Below are 15,538 nucleotides of genomic sequence, written 5' to 3'. Positions count from 1 at the left end.
GTGTATATCAAGGGCTGTTGTATACACACAAAACCTCTTTGTATCTTCTCTTTCTCGTGCGGTCTCGCATTCCTCGTATCTCATGTCGTGGTTGACAAGTGCCGGCCTCACGTCGGCACCCACTCACATCTTTGTCCAATTCTCACAGCGACATTGAAGGGGATCGTGCTCTTGTAGAGAAGCGCAGTCTGAGACAAGACGTTGCGTCATTCATCCAGCTAGTCGTTCAGGCTGAATAGGAACACTAGTGACGGGCCGAGGTACAACAGTGTTAGTCTCGATTGCAGAGGCGGCTAACCTTTCTAGGGCAGCTTACCCTTGTATGCTCGATACAGATGTTGTAACAGGGTCTGGGTCCACGGTGCGTCAATGATTTACACGCGCTCTCCTTGTCCAGGAATTTAAAGACTTTACGTTTTGCTGTTTGTGAGCCACATCCGTCATTCGTGCCCCCCCCCCCGCCCTTTCGCCCTCTCCACCCCCCACTACCCCCTATCCAAAAGCACGTAGCGATTTACCCCGGGCCTCTCTTTTCCGTCCCTGTCTCATCACTTCTTTAATCCGCCGTCTTTATTGGTTTCCTTTTCTTGGGCGCAACACAGCTCTATCGTTTTCCGCTATTTAGCACCTTTCTGTGTGCGTAAACCAGGGCATTCCACTTTGTCTCCCCCCTTTGGATCTCTCTCGATTTCCTGTGCATTAGGTACCACACAGGGATAGATAGAACATACAAACTGCGTGATGTCTCGCGTTCCACCGCACCCCGACGGCACGCATGCCTTCTGGAGCACGCAACCAGTACCACAGACAGCGGATGAAACGGAGACTGTCGTGTATGCTGGTCCGATGGACGGACCAAAGTCAGTTTCCGATATCCCCGAGGAACCGTACCCGATTGCCAGCACATTTGAGTGGTGGACACCAAAATTGGATTCGGCCGACGACGTTCACGCGATCTACGAATTACTTCGCGACAACTACGTCGAAGATGATGACAGCATGTTTCGCTTCAACTACTCCGAGGAATTTCTTCAGTGGGCACTCTGTCCGCCAAACTACATTCCGGACTGGCACGTCGCTGTTCGGCGAAGGGTAGACAAGAAGTTGCTAGCCTTTATTGCGGGCGTGCCTGTGACTTTGCGCATGGGCACACCAAAGGATATCCAGACGAGGGCACAGAAAGAGGGCCACGGGGAAGAAGCGTCGAAGTACGATGCCCCGCGTCACATCTGCGAAATTAACTTTCTCTGCGTCCATAAGCAGCTGCGAGAGAAACGACTTGCACCCATTTTGATCAAGGAGGTAACGCGCCGCGTGAATCGCACAGACGTGTGGCAGGCGGTGTATACCGCAGGGGTGCTCTTGCCTACTCCATATACTTCAGGGCAGTACTTCCACCGCAGCCTGAACCCCGAGAAGCTGGTAGAGATCCGCTTCAGTGGCATCCCAGCCCAGTACCAAAAATTTCAGAACCCAATGGCGATGCTGAAGCGTAACTACCAGCTGCCGAGCGCACCGAAGAGCTCCGGTCTCCGTGAAATGAAGCCATCTGATGTACCACAAGTGCGACAGATACTCATGAACTACCTGAGCAAATTTGACGTGAGCCCCGTGTTTAGCGAGGAAGAGATCGGTCACTACCTCCTTCCGCGCGAGGGTGTGGTTTACACCTACGTCGTGGAGAACGAAAGGAAGGTGACGGACTTCTTTTCCTTCTACCAAATCTCGTCCACTGTAATCGGTAACAGCCATCACAATATGCTGAACGCAGCCTATGTCCATTACTACGCCGCCACGAGTATGCCTCTACACCAGCTCATTCTCGACCTCCTCATCGTGGCGCATTCGCGCGGTTTCGACGTTTGCAACATGGTGGAAATTCTGGATAACCGATCCTTCATTGAGCAACTAAAGTTCGGCTCCGGCGATGGCTACCTTCGGTACTACTTTTTCAACTGGGCGTATCCAAAGATCAAACCCTCACAAGTTGCCTTGGTAATGTTGTAGTCTACCGCGAGCGCCATCTTTTTCTCTTCCTCTTACTCCCCTGCACGCTCATACTCTTATTGTGAGTGCAGGCGAAGAGTAAAAGCAGCATAGAAGTGGCAAGGGGGGGGGAGGGGAGGGGAGGGGGGGGGGCAAACGGTTCTGTGCGTATAACAGGCTGAGTTTTTTTTTCCCGGTTAGGATGTCACTGGAGGTTTGCACGTCCAGTAAGCAGTACATGGTCTTGTCTCCTTATCGAGAATCTACCGAGGAGATACCACCAGTTCACATGCAGCAGTAGTTGTAATCTCGTCCCCGCAAAATTTTTTATGCCAAGTATGAGGGGATCCGCCGAGTAGGTCTGAGTGGATCGGCCTCACGTTACTTGTTTTTCCAATCGTTTGCGTTGCGCTTGCCTTCGCCTCTTAAACAATGATTCCGACTTTTTCGATCCATGTCGTCTTGCAGGAAGAGAGATGGGGAGGGGGACTGCTGTTGCAGAATGGCCCGCGACTGCACTGAATCTCGCACCAGCACCTCGAGCGTATCGCTGATGTCATCAAACTTTTCCGTATATGTGCCTTTTTGTTTACTGCGCTTTGCTCTCCTCCATCTTTTATATCGTCTGGGTTTTGATTCTCCGCTTTTTTAATGGTACGGCCCACTCTGTGCTGCCGTATGAACCCCGGCCCTATGAATTGATCGTTGGTGAGAGTCGTCTGTGCATTTACACATTGTCACGCACACACGAACTCACCGACTGGCACTGGGCTCACTGGTATAAACTTCTGCATACCAATCGTTCTTATCTACCGGTTGAGGAAAAAAAGGGGGCGGAGGGCACTGCTCGCAGAACGAGTTTTTTCTGCTACCTTATTAACTAACACCCGTGGACGCGGCTCACTTTATTCGTGCAGCAGCCGCGGTCGAAACCATGGTTGTTGAGCGCGATCGGTCTAACGAGCTCTATGACCTCTTTTCACGGCAGAGGCAGAGCAAGCCGCTGCAGAGCGCTGGTGGAGTCGTTGCCACTGGTTTGCACAGCAGCAGCGACGTGCAAACATTCAATCGCTTTGCGAAGGAGTTTGCCAACAACATCGCTACGGTCTCCGAGTACATAATGCGGCTGGCCCAGTTGGCAAACCGACAGAACGTTTTCGACGACCAGACGGCTGAGGTGAGCGAGCTAACGCAGATGGTGAAGAGCTCCCTTCAACGTCTTCAAAATGACGCAGGGATTTTGGAGAATTTGAAGCGGCGAGCGGTCGAGTCACAGAAAAGCGGTATTCAGATCAAGGGTGATGCTCGTGGTATGTTTGGCAGCGGTTCTGATCGCCTCCGTACGTCGGAGAGACATAGTGACACTGTCGTGGAAACACTGCGCAGTCGGCTGGCTCGCACCGGTCAGCAGTTTCGCACTACCCTCCAGAACCAATCCAAGAGTCTCAAAGATAAGGCGAACCGACGTCACATGTTCACCACAGCAGATCGGCCCCAAACATTCGAGAGCGCCCTTTTCCAGGACCAGGAGCAGCACCAGCAGCAACAGCAGCTCCTGCTCCCCGGCACGGCTAACAAACAGTACTACCGTCAGCGAGCGGATGCTGTGCTGGAGATTGAGGCAGCTGTGCAGGAAGTTGGCGAACTCTTCAATGATTTCACACGACTTGTCCAAGAGCAGGAGGAGGTGGTGCTGCGCATTGACACAGACGTTGACAAAGCCGTGAGTCATATCGATGCTGGTGGCAACGAGCTGATGCGCTACTTGACAAACCTGAGCACCAATCGAGGTCTCATCCTGAAGGTGTTTGCAATGCTTTTTTTTTTCCTCATACTTTTTGGTGTCTTTGTGGTGAGCTAGGTCGCCCTGCTCTGGCGGGCATCGACATGTTTGTATTCCCATGACGTGTACGGGTGATGAGGCATATTACTACGGGGGGAGGGGGAGGGTCATTCATGTATGTTGCTCTCGATCCTAGACAGAGTTGCGGGATGGCGTAACAGGACGGGAACTTGAGGAGGAGAGTAGGGAGGGAAAAATATATAGTCGGCTTCTCTCTGTTTTCATTATGATTCATTTCCTGTCGCCAAGAATTGTTTTTTTTTTTTGTGTGTGTAGAGCATTCGGTCGCTGAGTTTTTCCCCCCTCCCCCTCATCAGTGCGGGGTAGCGCTGTTACCCGAGAGGCCATGTAGCCTCCTCAAAAGTGTATGCTTGCGTCCCTTGATTTATATATTATTTCGTTGCCACGAAGGGTTGTTGTATCTGCCTGAAGGTGTTGCTACCACAGTCTCTTAAAATGGGGGTATTGGTGATGGCTCTGGGGGTACGACCCGACAAAGCCGATTTGTCCCCTCCGCGCTTCCCATCACTCCATGTGCCGTGGCTCACGGCATCCCGCTTAGGCCTCACTCAGCAGTGAGACCCAGGCACAATCGAAGAGATGGACACGTCGCTTCAAATGGAGGTGTCGTTGATCGCGGTCACTGCGGTGGCGCACGTTGACAATTTCTTTTGTGTTTCGTCTCAGGGATTTCTAACGTGTGGACACCGTACATGGTGCGACACATGCATCGGGACAACGCTGATCTGGCAATAATCATGCTTGGGCTATCTTCGTGTGTTTTTCTCGCCACCTCACCTCCCTTCTTTTGGTGCATGGCTTTCCTCTTCCCCCCACTTCTTACGCCGGCTGCTTGGGATTCTCAGCGTTTCTGTCGCTTTATTCGAAAAGAGACGTGGTCACTTACTGATGAACCATCCAAAGCTACTTCCGAGCCAGGAGTTGATACTCCATCAGGTTAGCGTTGACACTTTCTCTCCCTCAACAGCATCGGTGTTGAGGTTTCCAACATCACCGCTTCTACCACGCCCGACCTTATCAGATCCATCGGCAGCCTCAGCGTCCTCTCCCTCGATTCCGTGTTCACCGCTGAAGACCCCAAGCACCGTCGCAGCGCCCTCTATTGTGTGCCCTCAGATACGCCAGCGCGACGAGTGGGAGTCGTCACTGGTCGATGTCGACAGATTCGTCCTTGATTCTCACTATCTCCACACCTCGATCCTCGACCGTCGGGATCCAGTGTCTGTTCGGTACATTGCAGACAAATTCGACCTGGCATGGCTGTCCCGACGCTCGATGCTAGTTGCTCGCAGGGATGACGGCGTCGTGTCTGTCGTGCGGGGTAAAACTGGTGTCGCTGGCTGCTACATGCCAACGATGTCGATGCTCAGCATGTCTGTGCTCGAGGACACCTTTACAGCACTAGAGCTGGCTGCCTACACGCACCCTGAAGTTCCACTGGAGCGTCTTCTTCTTTATGCTCGACCCTTGCTAAGCGAAAAAGATCTTGGTGAGGAGGTGCTGGGGGAGTTGCATGCTTACTGGCTGCTGCGTCGGAGCGGAACCGGGGGACTAATACCAGGCATTTCGGACCTGCGTGTCACCATACGCGAAGACAATGAGTTGGCATTATGTCACCCGGCGGTGTTACGAGACTGCCCCTTGCCGTTTAAGCAACGAGACTGGTACGTTCCCGTGGTGAAGCGTCGTCGGCCCGCCTCCCTAGAGAATGACTCCCCCCTCAAGTCTTCTCGGACAGAGACTCCATCAGGAGGCGCGAGCACCACCTCGCCCGTTGCGCAGCTCCAGGCATGTGAAATGCACGCGGAGAAAGCGCTGCGTCTGAGTCGAGCTATGCTACGCCGCGAAGAAACCCGTCAGACGCACATGCAGCTGACACTTTATGAGCTAGCAGCTCTGCGTAGCCTCATCAAGGAGACGCGAGACGACTGTGAAGCGGCGCAAGCGTCACTACCGACATCAACACTTTCGCGCTATCTTGTAGCGATGGTGCCTCCCTCTGAGAGCGAGGCTGAGCCTAGCCTCTGTACCGAGTAGGCGATGCAGCGTTCAAATAGTGTGCGTTGCACCTCTGTGTAAGTGTCGAGGACTTTTGACAAAAAAAAAAGCGCTGTGTGGCCGGGGAGCATTTGCCATCCTCTTCGTATTTCTGGGCATCAATACACCTGTCTACAGGCGTCATGCTTAAAAAACAATTGCCAATTGGAAAAGTGATGGATATCCTCCAGATTATATGGCCGTGGTACAACGCGTGGGCCAGCCGCAGCTGGTCTTCGAGTGTTTTTATAACGACCACAACTCACCTCCTAGTAGCCCCGCGGTCGACAAAAGGCGACCAAACGATCTGATGAGAAAAACCACTACTACCGTGGGAGGTCCACTGGGCGGGGGTAAAAGACTCTCTCTATACCCTGGGTTCTCTTGCTCCCCCCTTCCCTCCCCGTGCATGAGGCTGCTGTTTTTTTTTGAAATCTGCATTCATCAATGCCTTCCATGTCTTACCTTATGCAATAACCTCTGATCACCTATCCATTTGTCGTGTTTCCGCCGGGGTGTATACCCCTTTCACCCGCACTTTTTTCTTCGGGAATTTCATGCACGCTTTCCGCCCTTCGCACATCTCTGAGTTCAGCTCGTACTGCCATCCTTTGCCCAACTTGTTTTGCGAGGCGTGAAGCCACTCCAGCGCCGCTGACTATGCGTGCCCAGTCCTTTCCTCAGCAATCTCGGGCACCGGGAATGGTGCCACACCTAGCAAATGGTGCCGCCGCCCCCGCTGCAGCGCAGCCTGCACCTGCGCAAGAGCACACCGATGTCATTCACGACACACAGTTCGACTACTACGGTCTGCAACTTGCCACAGCCAGCTCCGATAGAACGATCGGTATTCACGTTGTCAGGGCAGGTGCCCCGCTGACCCGTGTGGCAACTCTCACCGGCCACGAGGGCCCTGTTTGGATGGTTAGCTGGGCGCATCCGCGTTTTGGCAACCTACTCGCCTCCGCTTCCTACGACCAGAAAGCGATCATCTGGAAAGAGATCCGCCAGGGGGCACCCAGGTGGATTCCTGTACATGTTATTGACATCCATCAGGGCAGCGTAAACGCAGTGCAGTGGGGGCCGGAGGAGTACGGCCCAGTCGTCGCCACCGCGAGCAGCGACGGCACTGTTGCCGTTACTACCTACCGTGACGGCTGCTGGCAGCCCAGCATAAAGCTAAGCAACAACAGTAATCAAATTGCACACGCCATGGGAGCAACAGGTGTGTCGTTTGCGCCGTTTAAATCGGATATGGCGAGTTACACGGTGGTTGCATCCTGCGGCTGCGACGGCCACGTGCGCTTGTGGGTGTCCTTGTGCTCTCCAGAACGCGGCTTGGCGTTCGAACTGCATCAGGTGATTGAAGCGCACGCTGATTGGGTTCGTGATGTTGCATTTTGCCCTACATCCTCGGCCTCCCGCTTTGTAATCTTGGCTTCTTGTGGACAGGATAAGACGGTTGTCATTCACCGGAAGCCCTGGGTCCAGCTGTGTGCAGAAATTAGCGAGGGTGTCTCGCAGCCCACGGAATGGGAGCGGAGTGTCATTGAGTTTGATGAGCCGGTCTGGAGGGTTTCGTGGGCCCCCTCAGGAGAGAATGTCGTGGTAACAAACGCAAAATCTGAAGTGTTTGTCCTTCGCGAGGGCGCAGACTTTACCGAGCCGTGGGTTGTCTTACCCTTGAAGGACTTTCAGCAGTAGAACAGATCACCTACCCAATTGGTGGTCGCGTATCTCACCCGTACCACATATATTTACTTCTGTGTCGTCTTTTGGTACTGCCGTTGCTTGTTTGGTGACACAACACCGACAAGAATTCCTCACAGGAGCGAGTCATGAGAAGCGCACAGTGGCGTGATAAATACAAGCCACTTTCTTTTTTCCTTCATTTTCAATCAGCAGTTGTAGCTGTTCCGCCGGCATTGGCGTTGGAGGCGCGCAATGATTCCATCCTCTTGATTGCTTTTTTTTTTCTGCACTCACCTTGCATATTTCTTTTCCCCGCCTGTATTACTGAAGTACCCCGTGGTGGGAGAGGAAGGAGGGAAGGGAAGGGGGGGGCGGAGGGGCGCAGACGAGGAGAGAGAAGTGGAGTTTTTACGGATAGGGCGGCGGCGTTTTTTTTTTTTTTTTGCGCGATGTTGCAGGTATCTTCGACCTTTTCATGATGGATAACTTTGTTTTCGTCAATTGTTGCACAGCGGGCAAGGGGAAAAAAATGAAGACGGTCTGTGCTACCGGATTTCTGAATACCCCCCCCCCCTCCCCCACACACATACACGCACTGGCAGTGAAAGGGAGTGGATAAACCAAACTGATGGCTCTGTGGACTGTGTAGCACTTCAGACGCAACTCTTCGTGATATCGACACAGGCATCTTGATTTACGAGAAGAGCCACCTCTACTTCGCTGTCCAAGGACTACGCAGCAATCCCCAACCCCTCAGCGTCTTCGCCGCAGCATCGCTGGAATGAATTGTATGTCGGATCACCTGAGGAGAGATCTTATCGAAGCCATGTTCGCCTCTGTGCGAGGGTACCGCTGCAGCTTGTTTCTGTACTCAAACAGAGACTTGCGACGAAAAAAGCACAGCGCACTCAAACACGAGAATTTCCGATCCCTTTCTTGGCTTAGCGGGGGTGCCGGTATGCTGGCCCCCCTCCCCCCCCCCCAAAAACCACAGGCCCTTCGAGCTTTTTTAAAATGTCTTTGCACCTCTTTTTCTCCTGCTCCGTCCTCGCTACCACCTTTCATTTTAGACATGATGCATTAATGAGCATCTCGGAATCATGCTGTTGCTCATGTCTACTCCAAAAAGGCTAGTCCATTGTTATAGCAACGCCCGCATGGACACGTGCGCATTGCAGCCACAGCTATGAAGACACAGTGATTCAACTCGATACCCACATACTCACATGAACAAACTCGTAAACAGTGGTAGGATGACTGCAAAGGATACCGCTGTCGTGTGTTTTTTCCCTTGAGAAATTCAACATCGTCGATTCCTTTTGTATGTCTTCGCCCCCTCTACTCTCTTTTTTCTCCTATTCGACATTTTTTTTTTGCGACGGATGAGTAACAGCGGTATCATCGAAGAATGATTGACTGATGAAAAGTCTGTACAAGTACTGGTCGCCACTGCGATTCACTACGTCACGAACATTTTCTTCGCGGGTGCAACGTTATTGTTTCATTCAGCTCAGGTGTCCGCGAATGTATCGCTCGTGGACGTTTCTTCTTCTCTGATCGCCCTCCACAGAAGGAATTCACGTCTGACAGTACAAAAGGCGCACTTCCTTTTAGCAATTCGAAAGCAGGGCTACCTGGTAATCATTGGAAACCAATCGAATCCCTATTGGCACTTGTGTCATCGCTAATACTGTTGCGTGCCCACGTGGAGAGATCCCCTATTACATGTTAACGGCGAGAAGGAAATCGCCAGCGAAGGAAATCTGAGAGCATGCGTCTGGATGCATGTCATGTATCTGTGTGGACATCGAAGACACCCTTTTTTTTCTCTTGTTTGCGCGGTGAGCTCCACCATCGATGGGTGATCGCCGTGGAAGAGGCACCGCTACGTCTTATCCACAGCGCCAATGAGGGAGGCCTTTGCCTTGTTCCCCCCCTCCTCTCTCCGTCGAGGTGGCACGTGCATTTTTCTCCTCCCCAGAGGAACGGGGTACAGCAGGATTGTCATGGGTCTCTCCAAAGTTTTCTTTTTTTTTTGTTTCCACCTCCTTCAGCTGCGTTTGTATTCCCTCAGCGTAACTGCACCGTCGAATTTCCACCTTCAGAAAGTCTGCCTTTGGTTGTGTCCCTATCCCAGGGAGTGCATCCCGGCTTTCGGTATGCAGCCATATTTTTCTGTTTTCATTTGCGTTTCTGCCATTTTCTTTTCCCGTTTTTTTTTTGTTGAATCGGTGTCGCCCATATACCCCCACAACTCTTCCTCCCCCTTTTTTTTTGTCTAATAACTACCTTGTTTTCCTCCTTTTCCCATGACGCAACATTGGTCAAAAGGTGACCACGAACACTCGGCCACAGAGAAACGCAATCTCCCTCGTTGCCGCACGTCATTTGAGAGATGGAAAATGCACCAACGACGATTGCCCATGGTTCCCTGCGACGGTGAGCCTCCAAGGCTGACGAGCAGGCATGGGGTGCTGTTCGCCGTCAGCAAAGAGTGCGTAGAGCCGACGAAGTGATTGATAAATCTCAACGGGAGGCAGCTACCGACCCGTTTTTGCTTTCTGCACCGCTGTGGAAGGTGTGTGTGTGTGTGTGACAAGCTAATACCGTGGTGGCGATCTGCTTCTAGATTCACTCTCAAAGAAACGTCCTCACTGCGCCTCTGCAGCACTCTACGAACTCCACCTTCTTTTTATTCCCTGAGCGGGGTAAGGTCCCTGCTGGGTCCAGAGCTTCACCATTTCCCCGTGCACGCGGGCGCACAGGGAGCTCAAGGTACAGCATCTGGAATAACGCATCAACCCTGTTTTGCCATCTACAGCTCTTATCTACCACTGCGCAGTGTATCTGCAATGATTGTTTGCTGCCCATGCAAGCACACGACCGGCCGACACCACCAACGTTCGGCAATGCCTGCTGTTCTCGATAGCTGGGTGATGGGACCTCCGTATCGACGACCCATATAAGGAATCACACCGCTTTCGGAAAAGTGCAGGTGTGCCACCCAAGGGCTACAGACGTTCTGCGCGTGGTAAGCGACGCCAGCCAGGGGCTGTCTTCGGCTCTGATATGCTCGCCAGCGACCCTGCAACCGGAATTGCTGGAGAGCTTCTTGTGTGTCGATGACGCCATGCAAGGTCACTCTCATGGATGCCCTCCGTGCCACACCCACCCAGCCGTAGCGAACAGTAGCGTTCCTCATCCACCCCACCGCCTTCCCATTCTAATGAAGGTGATCTGGCATCGGGAAAGACATTCTCCAATGTGTCCTCCAGAGAGCGGCAAGGGGGAAAAGTTTTTTTTTCGGCGGGGGAGTCGCAGAGTCTAGTGGACAGCACCATGGAGGAGGTGGTCAGCAGCGACGAGAACACTGGCAGCTAAGCAACGATAGCGACAAAAAATTGTGTCTGTTCCTGTTTCGCTGTCGAGTATATTTCTCTTTTTTATCGTTCTATTTTCTTCTTTGCTACTCCCTATACGTTTTCGTCTTCTCCCTGTCTTACGGGGAGATTAGGGTTTCCTTTTTCCTTGATAGGGAACGCGTGCGCAATCAGCAGGAGCGTCTGCTTTTCTTCCCCCCAGCTTTCCCATCTCCACGACGACCAACTGAAAAGGGGGCGCTCTTTTTTTTTCCTTCCTCCACTTTCGGGCTCTATTGTATTTTGATTACCTCGATTCCGCTTGACTTTCTCCCTATTTTCTACGACCACAATAATTACCTATCTCTGTTAATCCACCCTTTCTGTCCTGCGCGCTTAATTGTGCCGCCACGCAGTGTTTTTTTTTTTTACAACCGGCTCATTATTCCAGGATTTTTTCTTTGCGTATTGCGTTGCACTTTTTTTTTCTGGAACTCGGTTTTCCTCCCCTTTCACAGTCTCATGGCGTAATAATGGAACACGTGAGCTGGCTTGTAGTTTCTATTTTTTTCTCAAGTGCCTCCTGCGTCGTATTTTCCTTTGGCCCCAGCAGGAACCTCTGTTTGCGCCAGCTCACAGCAACCTCGTCGCCATCGGAGGCCGCGGTAATGCCATTGTTACCTGTTTTGTGATGGTCGCGTGCTCACTCTCACATGATGCTCGTGCCTGTAAAACTGTTGCTAAATCGAGAAGTTCAGTCGTCCTTCTCTCAGGTATATCTTCCCCCCCTCCCCTCCCCCCTTTTCGTTTAAAAACTCACTGCTCCTCCTTCCTGCGTACCGTTAGCGCAGCAGCCGCCACGCAATGGCACGATAGTGTTTTGCACGACGTGTGGTAACTGTGCGAGAGGTGTGAAAATGATGAGTAAAAAGGCCTCTTCAAAGCAACCCGCGCCGTTTGCCCGGGCTTCCATAAAGCGACATGGTCCCTAAGAGGCCGGTGAACTCATTCGAGCCTTGTCATCGCTCCTATTACATTCCGCAAACGACGGTACGGCAGAACGTCGAATGCCAGAAATGTGTGCTCTTTTCTGCGCACCACCATGCCCTTCGGTTTTCCTTCCGTTCGGTGCGCGTCTTTCCCACCTACTTCATTTGAAAGCTTTTATTCACGCCTTTAACCCTTGCTTGATGGACTGGGACACCTGTGAGCTCAGAAGCTCTGACATTCCAACGTACATCGTCTGCTCCTCCGCCACAGTGCCTACGGCGACTCTGCCCGCCCCCCTCCTTTTTTTTTTCCGACGTCTGAGTGAGAATCACGGACCCACACGACGCCTACTTAGTGACGAGGTAGTTTTTTTATCTTACGCGAATTCTCTCAGGGAGTCATGTCCGTGGAAGAGGGAGCTAACCTTGTGCGACCCCTGGCCAAAAAGGCTCCGTGGCAGAGTATGCCCGGAGCTCCTGAGAGGCCTAACTTTTCTGAGTATGGACAAAAGCTTTCAGCGCTGACAGAGCAGCGTCGTGCTCTGATTGACGAAATTAAAAAGTTACAGAGCTCGGTTCAGAATGATCCGGAAAAGCAACAGCGCGATGCGGAACGAAACGAGTATAGTGAGCAGTTGAACGAGATTGATGCACGCCGTAAGGTCCAGCGAGACCTCCGTGCGTCTCAGAATGCTGAAATCGCAAAGTTGCGCAAATGCCGCGCCGAGGTCAGTGAAAAGCTGCGCGAAGTTCAGGCAGAAGTCGGCGGGTTCACCACAATCAAGGAGATCGACGAGGCAATCGACCACATGATGCGCAAGATGGAGACCAGCGGTGGCGGCCTTGTAGCTGAGAGACGCAATCAGCAGAATCTCCAGAAGCTTGAGGAAGCCAAAATGCATCTGCAAAAGCTTCAACCCCTGACAGAGGCCATCAAGGAAATCACGGATAACGAAGTTGTTCTTCAGCAGGAGTACCTTGCCATATGCGAGAAAATCGGGATCCTGAACAAGGAGTATGAGGAGAAGCTGCAAACCAAGCGGGCAAAGGACAAAGAGGCACAGGCAAGCGGTGCGAGTCGGGCAGAGGTATACAAACAGTGCGACGAGTTGCGCGCCCGCGTAGCAGAGATTACTCAGTCCATGGACAGTCTGCGTGCTGAGCGTGACAGAGTGTCCTCGGAATGGGACGCATGGAACAAGGAAGCTCGCACGAAGTACTATGCGCAGCTGGAGCAACGCCGCGAACAGCGCCGCAAAGAGTACGAGGAGCGACGCAATGCGCACAAGATCTCGGCCAAGCGAGAGCGTGCCGCGAAGCGTCAGAACCCGTACGCCACGGAAATTAGCGCTTGCGCCACACTCATTCATTACCTGAAGCAAAAGAAGCTGATGCTGCAACAGGAGGAGGAGGATCGCAAGAAGCGCGAAGCGGCGGAGCACTTTGACCCCTCTCTGATGGCGCCCGCCGGCTGCGTGGTACTCAACGAAAGCAAATGGTCGGACCGCAAGACCCACAATAAGCCCTTTAAAAAGCAACAAAAACAGCAGCAAAAGCAAAAGGAGAAGCCCCCCCAAGCGAAACCAAGCACAGTATCGAACGACCAGAAGGATCGCGCTCTGCACTACGCCGAGGACAAGATTCGGCTTTTCGACATGATCGAGGTTAAGCCGGCTATGTCGCAGGTGTCAATTGACCACACTATCGCCGAGATAGAGACTGCGCAGAAGAGGTACGAGTCACATATCCAGACCGGTGAGTTAGTGCTCTCCAGCGGTGACGACGACGAGGATGAGAAGTTGGACGAGGAGAATGCTGTCAACGCCACTGAGACCCAATCTGAGCCAGCCCCTGAGGGTGCGCAGGCGGTAGGCGAAAACGCAAAGGGGGGAGTTGCCTAATTTCTCTCCCCTCCCCCTTCCCCAACCGCACACCCAAATACACAAACAAACACCTCGCATTGTGCACATCTCAATGTGTGGCATAACGTCCTGCATCGACAGTTTTTTTCTCAATTACACAACAGTGTTGTGAATAGACGCAGGTTTGACATTGGGCGTTTTTTTTTGTCTTTCTTTCGATAAAACACTACCTCAAACGCACGACATCATTTATACGGGAACCATCACCAACTCTGGGTTGTGAGGTACTTGATGTGTGTACGTATGTGTGTTTGTGAACTCTTCCTGACATGCCCGCACATTGGTGGATCTACTACTCAGAGACCCTTTCATGAGTAGCCGAGGAAGTAAAAAAAAAAAACAGCATCACAGGATTTGGGGATGGATTGGCAATATCCTTTGCCTCTTCGCAGGTCTCATCCACTGTTTTGGAGAGTAACTTAAATTTCATCTTTGCAGGTTGGGTATCCTGACATCTCAACGTATTCCCCTATTTCAACGTACCACTAAGGCGCGGCAAACGCTGAACCCAACAGAGTCGTCGTAAGACGGGCAGCTGCCCTGAGTTCTTACTCCACTACCGCTTTTCTGGAAGGAGCAGTGTGATGTTTTTGTTTCTCACCCTCCACACCAGTTCATCTGCCAGCTTTCGTTCCATCACCTTTTCATGAGATGCGTTTGCTTTACTCTCACTTGAAAGCCCGCATGCATTTTACATTGTCTCTTCCCTTTTGTGCTTTCCTTGTCTCTGCTGCTGCTGCTTTGTCGCATCGCCCCCAAAAGAAAAAGATCAGCAACACTCGTGGTGGCTTCACGTGCTGTTAATCATATCACTGCTCGGAGTGTCACAGATCTCTTCACTTTTGCCGTTACTTGGGCTCTCATATTAGCGTGCGACGAGAGAGAGAGAAAACCCCCATCAACGTCATCGACATTCGGCGATGTTCCGCAACACAGTAGCTCGTCGTGTCGGTAGCCCCACGTACGGGAACTGGCCATGGCCGTCCAAGCTCCCTCTCAAGAAGGACTGGTACTACCGACTCAGCCGTCGCGAAAGCATCGCTGATGAGACGCGCCAGTTTATGGTCGTGGGCGACTTCCTGCTACTGTTTGTGCTAGGCTTTTCCCTGTACCGTGTGCACGTGCTGAATCGCAACAACTCCTACCAAACTCACCTCTGCCACCTTGTGAACTATCCTCCTGCGATCATCGCAAACGAGTTTGACTTTGAGAATCTGAGTGCCAACCGCGTTGTGGAGAGGAGGGATCTGGACACGTACCGCGAGGATGTCGTGTCTTGCAAGAGCACTGGAAAACCTGTTGAATCTATCATCTTCAACTACTAGGCTTTCTTCGAGTTTCATACTCTCGTAGTAATACTGTTTCGTCTTTTTTTTTTAGCACATTGACTTTTCGTCATCCGCCCTAGATTACGATCAGCGATAAAGTTGAGCATCAAATATGGCTTAGGGACGAGAAAGAAACCACAGTAGCAGGCGGGGCCTGCTTCGTGGCTCCGTTGTCAGTGTCTCCTTTCAGCGGCGCCTCTTGAAAAAAGCCGAGACGTGTCCTGGATTGGGTCAAGAAAGAATCCCATTCTCAGTGTGCAACTGTACATTAGCTTCAAGGGCTAAGTCATATCAAAGCGACGAGATGATGCCCCCCTTTCTCTCTACTGTAGGCACAATGTTCACTCTTCTTTTTTCTCAC

At 52.1% G+C, this 15,538-nt stretch overlaps 6 protein-coding genes across 6 annotated transcripts; all 6 read left to right on the top strand.

Annotated features, from left to right (window-relative positions):
- Positions 1-741: 741 nt before the first annotated feature.
- Positions 742-2,007, top strand: JKF63_02364 (uncharacterized protein; the record flags this gene model as incomplete). The annotated part of the gene is made up of 1 exon (XM_067898392.1): positions 742-2,007. One exon carries the CDS (start codon positions 742-744, stop codon positions 2,005-2,007), a length of 1,266 nt encoding a protein of 421 aa, XP_067754549.1.
- A 913-nt stretch (positions 2,008-2,920) lies between these two features.
- Positions 2,921-3,847, top strand: JKF63_02363 (uncharacterized protein; the record flags this gene model as incomplete). The annotated part of the gene is made up of 1 exon (XM_067898391.1): positions 2,921-3,847. One exon carries the CDS (start codon positions 2,921-2,923, stop codon positions 3,845-3,847), a length of 927 nt encoding a protein of 308 aa, XP_067754548.1.
- Positions 3,848-4,738: 891 nt separating this feature from the next.
- JKF63_02362 (uncharacterized protein) lies at positions 4,739-5,887 on the top strand (the record flags this gene model as incomplete). Its single annotated transcript, XM_067898390.1, has 1 exon — positions 4,739-5,887. The coding sequence occupies one exon, from the start codon at positions 4,739-4,741 to the stop codon at positions 5,885-5,887; it is 1,149 nt and encodes a 382-aa protein (XP_067754547.1).
- Positions 5,888-6,547: 660 nt separating this feature from the next.
- JKF63_02361 (uncharacterized protein) lies at positions 6,548-7,591 on the top strand (the record flags this gene model as incomplete). The annotated part of the gene is made up of 1 exon (XM_067898389.1): positions 6,548-7,591. One exon carries the CDS (start codon positions 6,548-6,550, stop codon positions 7,589-7,591), a length of 1,044 nt encoding a protein of 347 aa, XP_067754546.1.
- A 4,737-nt stretch (positions 7,592-12,328) lies between these two features.
- Positions 12,329-13,828, top strand: JKF63_02360 (uncharacterized protein; the record flags this gene model as incomplete). Its single annotated transcript, XM_067898388.1, has 1 exon — positions 12,329-13,828. One exon carries the CDS (start codon positions 12,329-12,331, stop codon positions 13,826-13,828), a length of 1,500 nt encoding a protein of 499 aa, XP_067754545.1.
- Positions 13,829-14,769: 941 nt separating this feature from the next.
- On the top strand, positions 14,770-15,174 carry JKF63_02359 (uncharacterized protein; the record flags this gene model as incomplete). The annotated part of the gene is made up of 1 exon (XM_067898387.1): positions 14,770-15,174. One exon carries the CDS (start codon positions 14,770-14,772, stop codon positions 15,172-15,174), a length of 405 nt encoding a protein of 134 aa, XP_067754544.1.
- Positions 15,175-15,538: the final 364 nt, after the last annotated feature.

Source organism: Porcisia hertigi, chromosome 32, assembly GCF_017918235.1.
Source record: "Porcisia hertigi strain C119 chromosome 32, whole genome shotgun sequence".
Lineage (NCBI taxonomy): Eukaryota > Euglenozoa > Kinetoplastea > Trypanosomatida > Trypanosomatidae > Porcisia > Porcisia hertigi.
Note: the sequence above shows the minus strand (reverse complement) of the source record. Positions and strands in the feature narration are given on the sequence as shown.